Here is a 13,241-nt window from a genome sequence, read left to right on the forward strand (position 1 = left end):
CTGTGCAAAATTTTGTCGCAATCGGACAGTTGTTGGGAGTTTGGTGCATCATTAACAAAAAAATTGGACGAAACTATATATAGGACCTATATCTACATCTAAATCGATTTTAACAAAACTTCGCAGACATCAGTCTGGACCTGATTCAGTGCGCTGTGCAAAATTTTGGCCCAATCGGACAAATACTGGGAGTTTAGTGCATCATTTACATAAAATCGGACGAAACTATATATGGGAGCTATATATAAATCTGAACCGATTTTCTCCAATTTCAATAGGGTTCGTTCTTGGACCAAATAACAACCAAATTTCATCCAAATCGGTAATAATTTTTTATTTCGTTAACATGAGTCTTTCTCTTCAGTCACATCGTTTATTTCCTAATCGAATACTAATTAAAATAAAAATTTGTCCGAATATCTTAATGGCGTCTATGCTTAAGTTTACGAACTGTCTTATAGCGATAACCATCATCACCAAAGACGGCAGTCTGTTCGGGAACAGAAACAACACTGATGACTTCTTCGGTTTGAGATTCAGATGGAGGCAAATATTCGTTTGAGGGAAGTTCATTAACATCGCGACGACGACGATAACGGATACGACGTACGGTCTTGTAACGATAACCATCATCAGCCAAGACGGCAGTTTCTTGGGAAGCGGCTTCAACAGGGACTTCGACGGCAACTTCTTGTTCAGTGGCGGCAACTGGAGACAAATATTCATTGGTTGGCAATTCATTGACATCGCGACGACGACGATAACGGATGCGACGCACGGTCTTGTAACGATAGCCATCATCGGCCAAGACGGCTGATTCTTGGGAAGCAGCTTCAACAGGGGCTTCGACGGCAACTTCTTGTTCAGTGGCGGCAACTGAAGGCAAGTATTCGTTGGTTGGCAATTCGTTGACATCACGACGACGACGATAACGAATGCGACGTACGGTCTTGTAACGATAACCATCATCAGCCAAGACGGCAGTTTCTTGGGAAGCAGCTTCTACGGGAGCTTCGACGGCAACTTCTTGTTCGATGGCATCAACTGGAAGCAAATATTTGTTGGTTGGCAATTCGTTGACATCACGTCGACGACGATAACGTATGCGACGCACAGTCTTGTAACGATAACCATCATCGGCCAAGACGGCAGATTCTTGGGAAGCAGCTTCTACAGGAAATTCAACAGGTGCTTCGACGGCAACTTCTTGTTCAGTGGCGGCAACTGAAGGCAAGTATTCGTTGGTTGGCAATTCGTTGACATCACGACGACGACGATAACGAATGCGACGTACGGTCTTGTAACGATAACCATCATCAGCCAAAACTGCGCTGTCTTGGGCGGCTTCAACAGCTGGTTCCTCGACTGCTACAGTTTCCTCAGTGGCGGCTGCAGTTTCGGTGCTTGGGGGCAAATATTCATTGTTCATTAATTCGCTTACATCGCGACGTTGTCTAAACTTAAGTTTACGTACAACCTTGTAGCGATAACCATCTTCGGCAATTGGAGCGACTTCGGCATTCACTTCTGGTGCGATATACTCCTGAGTTATCAGGCTATTATCCACCACGGGTGGTAAATATTCGCTGTTTATAGAAGCTGCGGATGCAGCTGCTATGGCAGCAAAGGCAAAAACGAAGAATCTCTGCAATAAATAAATTCATTAAATATGGTGTAATGTCGGTAATATCTTCGAAATCCTCAAAATATATTTTATTGTACGTACCATTCTACTTAAGACCAAACAACTTAAGCTATGAAAGACAAGATGGGTTATGATTTGTTCTCATCGCAATATTTAATATTTATACTTTAGATTGATGAGAAGAACAAATGACCTTATTTTGTACAGTGTTTATTTGTGATACAATTAAAATCACTAATCCATAAATTTCGCCTATGAAAGGCCCCATAAAACTGCTTGGCCAATCACTTGGCTGGGTTGTTAGATTAGATTGTTCATCGTGGACAATAAACTTCGCCGATATTCTTATTGATATGTTTTTTATGTTTTCTGTTTGGCTCATCTCAATTGTGTGGGTCTGTCGTATTGTTATGATGATGATGGTGGTGATGTGCGGATAAATGCTATAATAGACGTTTTCAATTATTTCCGGAAATATTTTTTTTATAAACCTTTCATTTTTTAACCAATTCAAGTTCAAGTATGATCGTTGTTGTATATGAAAAAAAAAATGTTTAGGAGTTATTGATATTATAGACCATAACTATCTAAATATTCATTTTTTCAGAATGGCAGGGTATTATGGCAGGGTATTATGTTTGTAACAGGCAAAAATAATCGAGATAGACACATGATTCCTTTTGAGAATATGCATAGAATCACTTTCTGAGTCGATTTATGCATGTCCGTCCGTCCGTCTGTCTGCCCATGTTAAGTTGTAAACAAAGTACAGGTCGCATTTATGATTCGAATTGGATGAAATTTGGCACAGCTCATTTGCTTGGCTCAAGGACGACCCCTATTGAAATTGGGAAAAATTGGTTCAGATTTATATATAGCTCCCAAATATATATTTTCGTCCGGTTTAAGGTAAATGGTGTACCAAAGTCCCTATATATCATTCGATTTGGACGAAATATCGCTGAATTAAGTCTAGAATGATGTGTGCAAAGTTTCATGAAAATCAGTTCAGATTTACATATAGCTCCCATATAGTCTCGCCCGATTTTAGGTAAATAGTCCACTAAAGTCCCTGGAAATCTTTTGATTTGCACGAAATTGAGCATAGCGTACTGATTTGCGTCTATAATAATGTGTGCTAAGTTTCATGAAAATCGGTTCAGATTTAGATATAGCTCCCATATATATTTTCGTCCGATTTATGGTAAGTGGTGTACCAAAGACCCTATATATCATTCGATTTGCACGAAATTTGGCATAGTGTATTGAATTGTGTCTATAATGATGTGTGCTAAGTTTCGTGAAAACTGGTTCAGATTTGGATATAGCTCCCACCAAAGTTGCTGAATCCCAGTTTTCCCAACAAAAAAGTATGGGAACTGATGAGGATCAGTGACGAGATTCCAAAACTATAGTCTTGCTTACCTCACCCCTTTGTGGACAATGCCATACTTCCCCCACTAATATATAGTTCTTTTTATAAGGAATTGTGGAGAAAATCGGTTAAGATTTAGATATAACTCACGAAACTATATCGTCCGATTTTATGTAAATTCAGCACCATTCTGCCAATGTTTATCCGATTGAGACAAAATTTTGCACAGCGTACTTAATTAAGTCCTGTTTGATGTCTGTGAAATTTTTTTTTAAATCGGGTCAGATTCAGATATATCTCCCATATATTGTTTCGTCCGATTTTAGGTAAATGGAGCATAAAAGGCCCAAGGTTTTTCCGATTGAGACAAAATTGTTCACATCGTACTGAATTAAGTTCAGATTGATGTCTGTGAAGTTTTGTTGAGATCGGTTCAGATTTAGGCATAATATATATAGTTTCGTCCGATTTATATATAGTTTCGTCCGATTTAATGTAAATAGTGCACCAAACTCCCAATATTTGGGTATTGATGTCTGTGAAATTTTGTTGAATTCAGTTCAGATTTAGTTCATATTTAGATATAGTTCCCGCATATAGCTTTGTCCGATTTTAGATAATTGGCCCACTAAACTCCCAATTTTTGTCCGATTGAGATAAAATTTGGCATAACGTATGGAATTGAGACTAGGATAGAGTGTGTTAAGGTCCATCGAAATCGGATAATATATAGCCCCCATATATAGCTTGGCCCGAATGGTCCACTAAACTCCCATTTTTTTCCAATTGAGACACAATTTGACATAACGTATGAAATTAAGATAGGGATAGAGTGTGTTAAGTTTAATTGGAATCGGATCAGATAAAGATGATACAGCAAACTCCAAAGGTTTATGCGATTGGAACAAAATATTGCGCAGCGTACTGAGTTACGTACAGATAGACTTATGCGAAGCTTTGTTGAAATAGGTTCAAATTTAGATATACCTCCGATATATATTTTCGTCTGATTTTATGTAAATGGTTCACCGAGGAACCTACGCCTGTTCCATATGTGCACTGTGCTGCAGCATATCAAATGGTATATGCCACGGTTGCTTAATTAAGTCCAAATTTACATACATACATAATTTTGCTCGGTTTCATACAAATGGTACACTAAGGAATTGAAGCCTCCCCGATTGACCAGAAAAATTTCATAAATTTTAGAATCCATATTTCAGCAGTTTTCGATTTATCCTCGATGCATTGCTCCCATTTCGATTTGTTTTTATGACCCTCACAATAAATTATGCATCCGGTTTTTATCCGAGTCTTTACATTAATATTTGGCATGTGACCATTGAAATCTCAAAACTGGGGCGGGGTCTTAATATGGAGGTTATGTCGAAACATTCTTAAAATTCTTTGCAACAATGGTTTTCCCCATTCTCCAGAAAATGGGCTATGAAATTATAGTTCCTTCAATTGGAAAATATGTTGAAAATCTTCAAAATTCCCATAAAAAACGTCAGATCCTTTATATGGGAGTTATGTCACAATATGGACTTATATCGAAAAATTTCTTTGATGGAAAATTTTGAAAAGATGAACCGGAATGCTACAGCTCCATTGGGGGGAGCCATTATATGGTGGCCATATAAACACAATAACTTTTTTGGATATTTTCTGCATAAATATTTCTCTGTAAACCAGGACCAAACCAAATTACAGATATTTTGGTTGCAAAATGCATCTAAACCCTTACAAATGGCGAATATGGAACCAGACTTTTATATAGGAGCTATGTCAAAACATGCACTCATATCGATTTTTTTCTGCATATATGTATGTCAAGAACCAAGTTTTGAAGTACCAAGTTACAGCTCCCTTTGGTTGGGAAATGCGGCTAGATCCCTCAAAATGCCTAAATTAGGGCGGAGCCTTACATGAAGAGGCTATACCAAAACGTGAACCGATATATCACATTATAAATGCCGAACATCTTAGAAATAATAGCAATGTGTGTGTTTGTAAATTTCAACAGGCAGATGGACATGACACGGCTAAATTGTTATTTTAATTAGTGCATACTTTTAGGCGTTTTAAATAAAATATTTGAGTTTTCCTCAGGGGACTAGGGACTAGAGTCAAGGATTCAATGATTTTGTAATTGTAGATTTGAGCCTCTGCAGATGGTCAGGACACGGCTAAATTATAATTTTAAGTAGTGCATACCTTTAGGTGTTTAAAAAAAATGTTTGATTTTTTCCTCAGGAACGGGTTACAGGCGGAAAGGTATACACCACATATAGTACTTACGTATCCTATTATTTCCTAATTCAAGGGACATTTGTCAAATAATAGTTCTAAAATATATTCCATCCCAATGATTGTAATCCCTAATACAAAAAATCTAAATATAATTGCTAGTGGATATATATCCAGTGATTGGATTATTTGCCAATGACAGAATGTCCAAGTACTCAGTCCAAAATATGTACGTGTGTGCATGAATATGCAAACACAGACCTACTTAAATGTGAGACGTCTGTATGTCTGTCTATTCGGTTGCCGGGATGTAAGCGTTTTGCATGCGTTCGTAGAAGAGTAAATATAATAAATTGATAAATTTATTGAATACACATGGCCAGCATTATTATGTCCGACTGACTCATCATCGTCATCATCACAAGAGAATGGCCCAGACATATATACACACACAAAAATTATTGTATTTTTATTGACAGTTTGAAAGGACAAACCCTAAAAACATCTACATTCACTTAACGGCAAAAATATGAATCGAACTGGCTGAGTGAGTGAGTGACTGACTGAATGAGGTTCATCGGAATATACAATTGTCAATGTTTGGTTACTACTACTTGTACTGGCTGTCCGTCGTCTGTCTGGCTGACGGCCGACTTGCAATTTCTGCTCCATTGCAAACTGCCACTGGTTGGACATTAAAATTCAATTGAATGCGAGTGCAAATTTAATTCCCAAAACTCCCAAAAGCATAAAGTAAATTATTTCAATTAAAAATTGTGTCCAGTATATTCGTATTCACAGAAAATGTGTAGCCTCCGAGCCCCTGCACAACTGAGTGTGTGTGTGTACGTACGTGCGTATGCGATATGTATAAATGGTTGGGGTATGTGTGTGTGCGTCGTTGTGCGTGTATTGATATTGCTGACCACATCCTTTTTTGCCAATTCCCAATTTTTTTCCACTTCCACTCTTTCCCTAAATGTTTGTGTGGCATATTTAAATATATATATGTGTGTGTGAGAGAGTACGTCTGTGTGCATTTTGTGTAATTACAACTCTATCATAGAAATATGTTTAAACAAATGTCCTGTAATAAGTACAACAAATATTGCAACATTGAGAGTATATCTTTCACCCTGACCAATATACAAACATAAATGCAATGCAATTTTCTTTTTTTCTCTCCTCCATCTCTTTCGACTGTGCCTAAGGGGATCGTGTGCGATTCGGATTTATGCAACTACAGTTGGGGTGAAGGAAATAGCAGTGCTAAGAAGAAACTTTAAAACCACTTTTTTATTTGATAAAAATAATTGTAAAACCAGTGAGTGGAGCAGTATAGTCGGACGGAACCGACCATACGATACCCTACACAACTATCACGGAAATCTAACTTTCTGCGGATTTTTATTCCGAGCTTGACAAAATTTCGTGATTGTTGCACCCTCTTGCCCGATTAGAGGTCAATAGCACCTCTTCCTTACACGGACATTTTTTCCGAATATTACTAATATTCAGCGCAGTCCTTCTTATTACTTGTCCAGATTCCCTTGACCGTGGGTTGTGTTGTGATGTTCGGTTTATAATTGTGGCCTATAGATCGGTCCACTTCATTCCAAAATTATTATCTGATCATCACCGAAAATTATAGTCGTTGACATTGACCACTACTGGAACCTCATGGAACATTTCATAGCGATCAGCTCTATATTTCCACCATCCAGTGTGTATAGGTTACTAATAATAATACAATAGGTTACTAAATAATATATCAGTACGTAAGCATCTGTAAATATTTAAGTGTAACTCTCACATTTGAGTACATACGACCATATAATTGGTATCAATTTAAAGGCCAACCACTCGTCTTTGATGTGCTATCAACTTCTCAGGTCTTTGTTCTTCATGGGTACATATATACACTATACAATACAAATTTTGTCATTTTTCACACAAAAGTTAGGGTCCATTTGACCCGCTAAATATTGACCGATCTTATTCAAAACAGGCATGCTTATTCTTTGGCATGCTTATTCATAATTGCGGCCTCTGGAGCGACCAGTAAAACCGACAAAAATCAAGTTTTTGGTCCATTTCATTCCCTAAATATTAACCGAACGTTTCCAAAACCAATAGGGGTCTTCATTGCCAGAACCCATCCTACATGCAAAATTTCGTGAAGATTGGTCCACAACAGTGGCCTGTACCGTGTTTACAAATTATAATGGACAGACGGACGGACACACATGTATAGATCGACTCAGCTCGTCGAGATATGACGATCGGTATACTTAAAGGTGGGTCTAGGATCAATATTTCGCGGCGTTACAAACTTTTGGGGCTGCACAAAGCTATAATACCCTGACAACATAGTTGTGTAGGGTATAAAAATTAACGCCTTAAAAAAATATTTTTACTTACTTAGCTGGCATGTGGCAGAACTTTCGTTCCATAAGCCGAACTTAAAAAAAAAATCCAGGCGCGTTGGCCTTTTGCGCAGTTTTTCCAGTTTGAAAGATCACATTCCGCAATGTTGTCTTCCACTTGATCTTTCCATCTTATTCGTGGCCTTCCCTTCTGTGTGAACCATCAGCTAGTTCGCTTTTATATGCCTTTTTGGCTGGGGCATCTTCATCCATTCTCACAACATGACCTAGTCAACGTAGTCTAACAAAGTCGATGTCCGAGAATAGCTGGTACAGCTCCTGGTTCATTCGACGGCGATATTCACCGTCAACGCATATCGGCCCATAGATCTTTCGGAGAATTTTTCTCTCAAACACTTCAAGAGCTTGCGTAAGTACCCATGCTTCCGATCCATATAATAACACGGGTAGTATCAGTGTCTTGTAGAGTGTGAGTTTGGTCTGCTGTAGTCCTCAAGTTCCACAGTTGATCTGAGTCTTCTGGACGTCTTGCGCGTTGATACCATCAGCGTGGTCTTCTCGCCGTTTACTGCCAGACCCACTTTGACAGACTCCTTCTCAATTTGTTCAAAGGTGGCTGTTACCGCTCTCAATGTTCGATCCATTATGTCGATGTCATCGGCGTGGACGAGTAACACGTGTTGTTTGGTGTACAGAGTGCCATTTCTGTTCACCTTTGCCTCTCGTATGACCTTTTCCAGCAGGATGTTAAAAAGGTCACACGACAAACTGTCACCTTGTCTGAATCCTCGTTCGGTGTTAAAGGGCTCCGAGAGGTCCTTTCCGTATTTAATTGCTGACCTTCTACCAGTTAAAGTTATCCTGCATAGCCGAATTAATTTTGCAGGAATGCCAAACGCAGACATGACTTTAAACACCTCCGAAAGGACAGGGCTGTCGAATGCGGCTTTATAGTCGACGAATAGGTGGAATGTGTCGATGTGTTTTTCGTGGGGATTCCAGGATTTGGCCCAGGGTAAAAATCTTGTCAATGGTGGATTTGCCAGGTCTGAAGCCGCATTGTTATGGTCCATATATGTCATTGACCAATAATGTCATTGACCATTCAGTCGTTCACACAGTACGCTGGATAGCACTTTATATGCGATGGGAAGAAGACTAATTCCTCTATAGTTTATACATATCACATTGTCTCCTTTTTTGTGTACGGGATACAGGATGCTGTGGTTTCAATCATTGGACATGCATTCCTCTAGCCAAAATACTAATCAGCTGATGCATGTTCCTGTCCAGTATCTGACCACCAGTCTTGAATAGTTCGGCTTGTAACCCATTGGTGCCTGCTTTATTATTCTTTAGCCGATTGATTGCTATTGATGGCTGACCTCATTTTGGCTAGGTGGTACACACTCCATAACGTCATCTATTATTGGTTCTGGGGTATCCTCTTCACCGCCACTATTTGATACCAGAAGCTTTTCAAAATGCTCCTTCCAGATCGTCAGCACGCTGTCTGTATCTGTCATCAGGTTTCCTTCTTCATCTCAAAAGGAGGGTGTGCCTGAACCAAAGCCTTCGGTTTGGTGTTTTATTCGTTGGTAGAATTTTCGGACTTAATTCTGACTCCTGTACATCTCGATTTGCTCACGCTAACGTTTTTCTTGTTCTTTCTTCTTTTTTCTGAAAACACTTTTCTCCTCTCGCCTTTTCTCCCGATAATTCTCCATCACATTACATGTTGCTACTGTCTGCAGGGTTGCCCTATATGCTGTGTTTTTCAGTAGCATTACGACACTCCTGATCCTACCATGGTTTTCTTGCTAGAGGTTTTTGGTATCCAAGTGTTGTTTTTGCTGCAGTTTGTAGGGAGAGGGAAATTCTTTGCCATTGTGCTTCTATACTATTATCGGGACAAGAAGTGATTTCGTCAAGCAGGTGGGTAAGTTGAGTGGAGTAGGCCTCTGTTACCTGTTGTGTTTGCAGCTTTTCGACGTCGAGTTTCCGTGTTGTGTTAGATCGCACCTTTTCTGCTACGTTAAGACGGGTGCGTACCTTGACTGCCACAAGGTAATGGTCCGAATCGATATTCGCTCCTCGGATCGATCGAACGTCTAAATCGCTTGACGAATGCCTTCCGTCTATCACAACATGATCAATTTGATTTCTCGTTGCTTGGTCAGGAGAAATCCAGGTGACCTTGTGTATATTTTTTATTTGATAAAAATAATTTTTAAAAAATCCACGCCTTAGAAAAATATTTTTTATTAAAAAAATATAATTTTTTTCAAAATCGGTCCATGTTTAGGTGATCATAGGACCCTTAATTTTCCTCTTATTTCGACGCCTCCGAACCATAGTATGCTAAGTCGACTTAGCATGTTTAAAAGTTCTTCACGTTATTAAATACTACGGTCCTTAATTTAAATTGTCTGAAATTTTGGTAATAATCGGCCAATCCAAACCAAAGTTATAAGCAAAAATGTACTTAGCATGGCACTTAAGATTCAAAAAACGTCCATAACTTGAAAGCTTCTGAAAAACTCACTTTTCAGACTTAGCGTACTATTCTTCGGAGGCGTCGATTTGGATTTCGTAAGTCCCAAATCTATGAACCTTGTGTTGATTATTCCGCTGCTATTTTATTGTCCCCATATATTTTGTTTTCACATTCACTCGCACACAAATCCTTCGAATGCACTCTCTACTGTGTGTGTATATGCGTTTGACCCCTTCTCTCTCCCATCCAACCATTTCGAAGTTTGTCATTTCATTTCGTATTTGTTTGTTGTACTTCCATCCATTTGTTTATTTGCTGAATAATAAAAGTAACACTGCAAAGTATTTTCAATCTGTTAGCATTTTGAGTTTTTATATGCGTAAATCGGGTGTGTGTGTGTCGGTGTGTAAGTTTGCACAATGATATGTTGCAAATTTCAATATTCAGAATTCTGCTCGAATTTGTAGAGTAGAGTGGGTCAAAATTGAAATAAATTAAGCAGGTGGCAAATAGCCTTAGGCGATTCATACATGAATGTCAATATTTTGTAATTGATTTTGAATTCGAATTAATGATGATATATCAGGCATAATATTGTTAAAACAAGAATGCAAAAATCTTTTAAAATCATATTGAAATTGTAAAATGAATATATATGATCTTTTCTTCCTATTTTTTCTTATTATAGAACTAAAGGACCTACAATAAGTCCTGAATATAGGATCCCTCAGTATAATTCATTGTTGACTGTTTATCGAAGAAATGAGCCACATTTAAGACAATTTTCTGATATTTATACTTCTGAAATTATGTATTTTATTTATATCCCGCCATAGACCCATTTGAATGTCCAATAATACTTTATTTTCAGTAAAAAATCCGTATTTGTATTTTCTTTCTTTCTTTTTTGGAAAATTTTTAAGACAGGACAACACACTTCTCACTTAGTTATGTTTGGTGTTGTTGTTGTTATTATGAGTATGTATTGAATTTTTGTATGCTGGCCCAACAATATTATGTTATTGTTGTTTTTTCTTTTTCAATATGCAAAATCTTTTGTGATTGGTCCCAAAGTGAAAGTGCAACATATTGCATAAATGCATCGGAATGAGGGGTTTAGTAATAATTTGAGAGAAGTTGGAAAAATGGAAACATTTTAAAACTGTTTTTCAATAAGAAGTCCATCACTTGAAAACCCGACATTTTAAATTGCAGTCATGTGTATAGGACCTCTAAAATACTTAAAATAAAGGGGACCCATTATGTGGGAAAAATATCATATAGGGTTCGTACAGGGCCCTGTATATGGGCATCTATATATATTGTTAGCGTATCAAGCATTTAAGCCATGATTTGTCAATTTTTGGAAATTTTCAAAATATATAATGTATGTATGTATTTTATTTTTTTCAATTGGATTGTCATTGTATTGAAAATACTTGAGGTGAGAATACAAAAAATAATTCAGAAGTATATCATTGAATGTACACGCGATCATAGTATGCACACGTGTTCCAAAGAATTCACGAATTTTTGGGGCAAATGCAATAATTGAAAATCAGAAGACATTCGGAATTGAGATTGTGTCCATTCAGAGAAATGTAATTCTAACATCCATCCAGTCAACGTCTTTATAATACCGAAAATCTACTTGGAACTATATCGAAGCATGAACCTTATATCCCGTAATGACATATTGCAGCTACTATAATGTGAAATTTTGGTAAGAAGATTTGACACCACATGAGAAAATGCCGAACAAAGGGGAATACCATATATGGGGGCTATCTGGAAACTTGGACCAATATTAATAATTTTTGCTAAGAGAAGCTCCCCAAAATACCGAATATTGCGGGTACCGTTGGCAAAACATCCGAACGCATCGAATAATGTGGAGTATCATTGTATGGGGTCTATTCGAAAGCTTTCGTGAATATTGTTAGGTACATTTTCAACACAATTATCATCCAAAATATAAAACTACTGCGAAATACGAATTCAATTAGAAGGTAAAACCAGTAAGGATGGAAAGTCAGTCAGGAAGAAAGTCAGACGGGGCCGATATATGATACCCTTCAACATTTTGGGTATATTCATGAAATTGAATCTTCGAAAGAACATTTTCATGAAATTGAACGAACTTGAATATGTGCTCTTTATGCCTTTCTGAGACCTATGCTAAATTTCATTTCATTTGGGAAAGTTTAGAGTCGTTTGAGTACAATGGGAATAATTTAAGTAAATCTATGTAGAGGAAACTTGATACACGGTATTCGGTAGGCCGCATTCTTCAAAATTTAATCTCAATCAGACACGCGTTTGAAATATATATGCAAGCTGTGTCTGCATCTGCGCTAATTTCACCAACACGTAATAACGTCATTCAAGAGTCAATTTGATACGTTTTGTAAAATTTCGTGTCAAGCTATATCAGTACATTTTACAAAATTGTGTGTCAATCGTACAAACTTTGGGTCTTTAGTGCACAATTGACCTGAAACCGGAAGAAAGTGTAAATAGCAGCTATATATAAATCCGAACCGATTTTCACGAAACTTAGCACATATAATTCATGCAAAATTAAATTTATTGCGTGTGTGCTATAGCTTCCAATGTAACGATCAAAATCGGTATATGGCGAAATATATTTCTTACCCAGAAAAATTGTTTATGCAAGTATGAATAAAAAAGAAAAACAAATCTGATATACTGAAAATTATTTCTTAACAATTTTGTTAAGGCAAGACAACGTTTGCCGGGCCCGCTAGTGTCATATAAAAACATGAAAGTCAAATGAATACCCTGGGCTTTATCAAAACATCGTCCAATATTGAAGTAGGTACCCCAGGTGTCACCGCGGGAGGTCAGGGCCCACAATTGAGATAAAAGAGGGACGAAGATAAGCACGGGCTTCGCCAATCAGAGCCGTTCCATGGTATCTATCATCCTCTACGACAAAAAGAACAGCAGTACCAGATTCAAGTATCTAGATATACACAAGGTCACCTGGATTTCTCCTGATCGAACAACGAGAAATCAAATTGATCATGTTGTCATAGACGGAAGACATTCATCCAATGTTTTAGA

The 13,241-nt window shown here is 37.7% G+C and overlaps 1 protein-coding gene across 1 annotated transcript in view; it reads right to left on the minus strand.

Moving 5' to 3' along the window:
- Window positions 1-421: 421 nt before the first annotated feature.
- Window positions 422-13,241, minus strand: part of LOC133335742 (uncharacterized) — a 45,238-nt gene continuing 32,418 nt past the window's right edge. The window contains exon 2 of the mRNA XM_061544042.1: window positions 422-1,645. Within this exon, the coding sequence (XP_061400026.1) occupies window positions 422-1,645 (1,224 nt within the window). The remainder of the gene's footprint in view (window positions 1,646-13,241) is intronic.

Source organism: Musca vetustissima, unplaced genomic scaffold (genome assembly GCF_032173495.1).
Source record: "Musca vetustissima isolate MV318-11 ecotype Yass unplaced genomic scaffold, APGP_CSIRO_Mvet_v1 utg65134, whole genome shotgun sequence".
Taxonomy (NCBI): Eukaryota; Metazoa; Arthropoda; class Insecta; order Diptera; family Muscidae; genus Musca; species Musca vetustissima.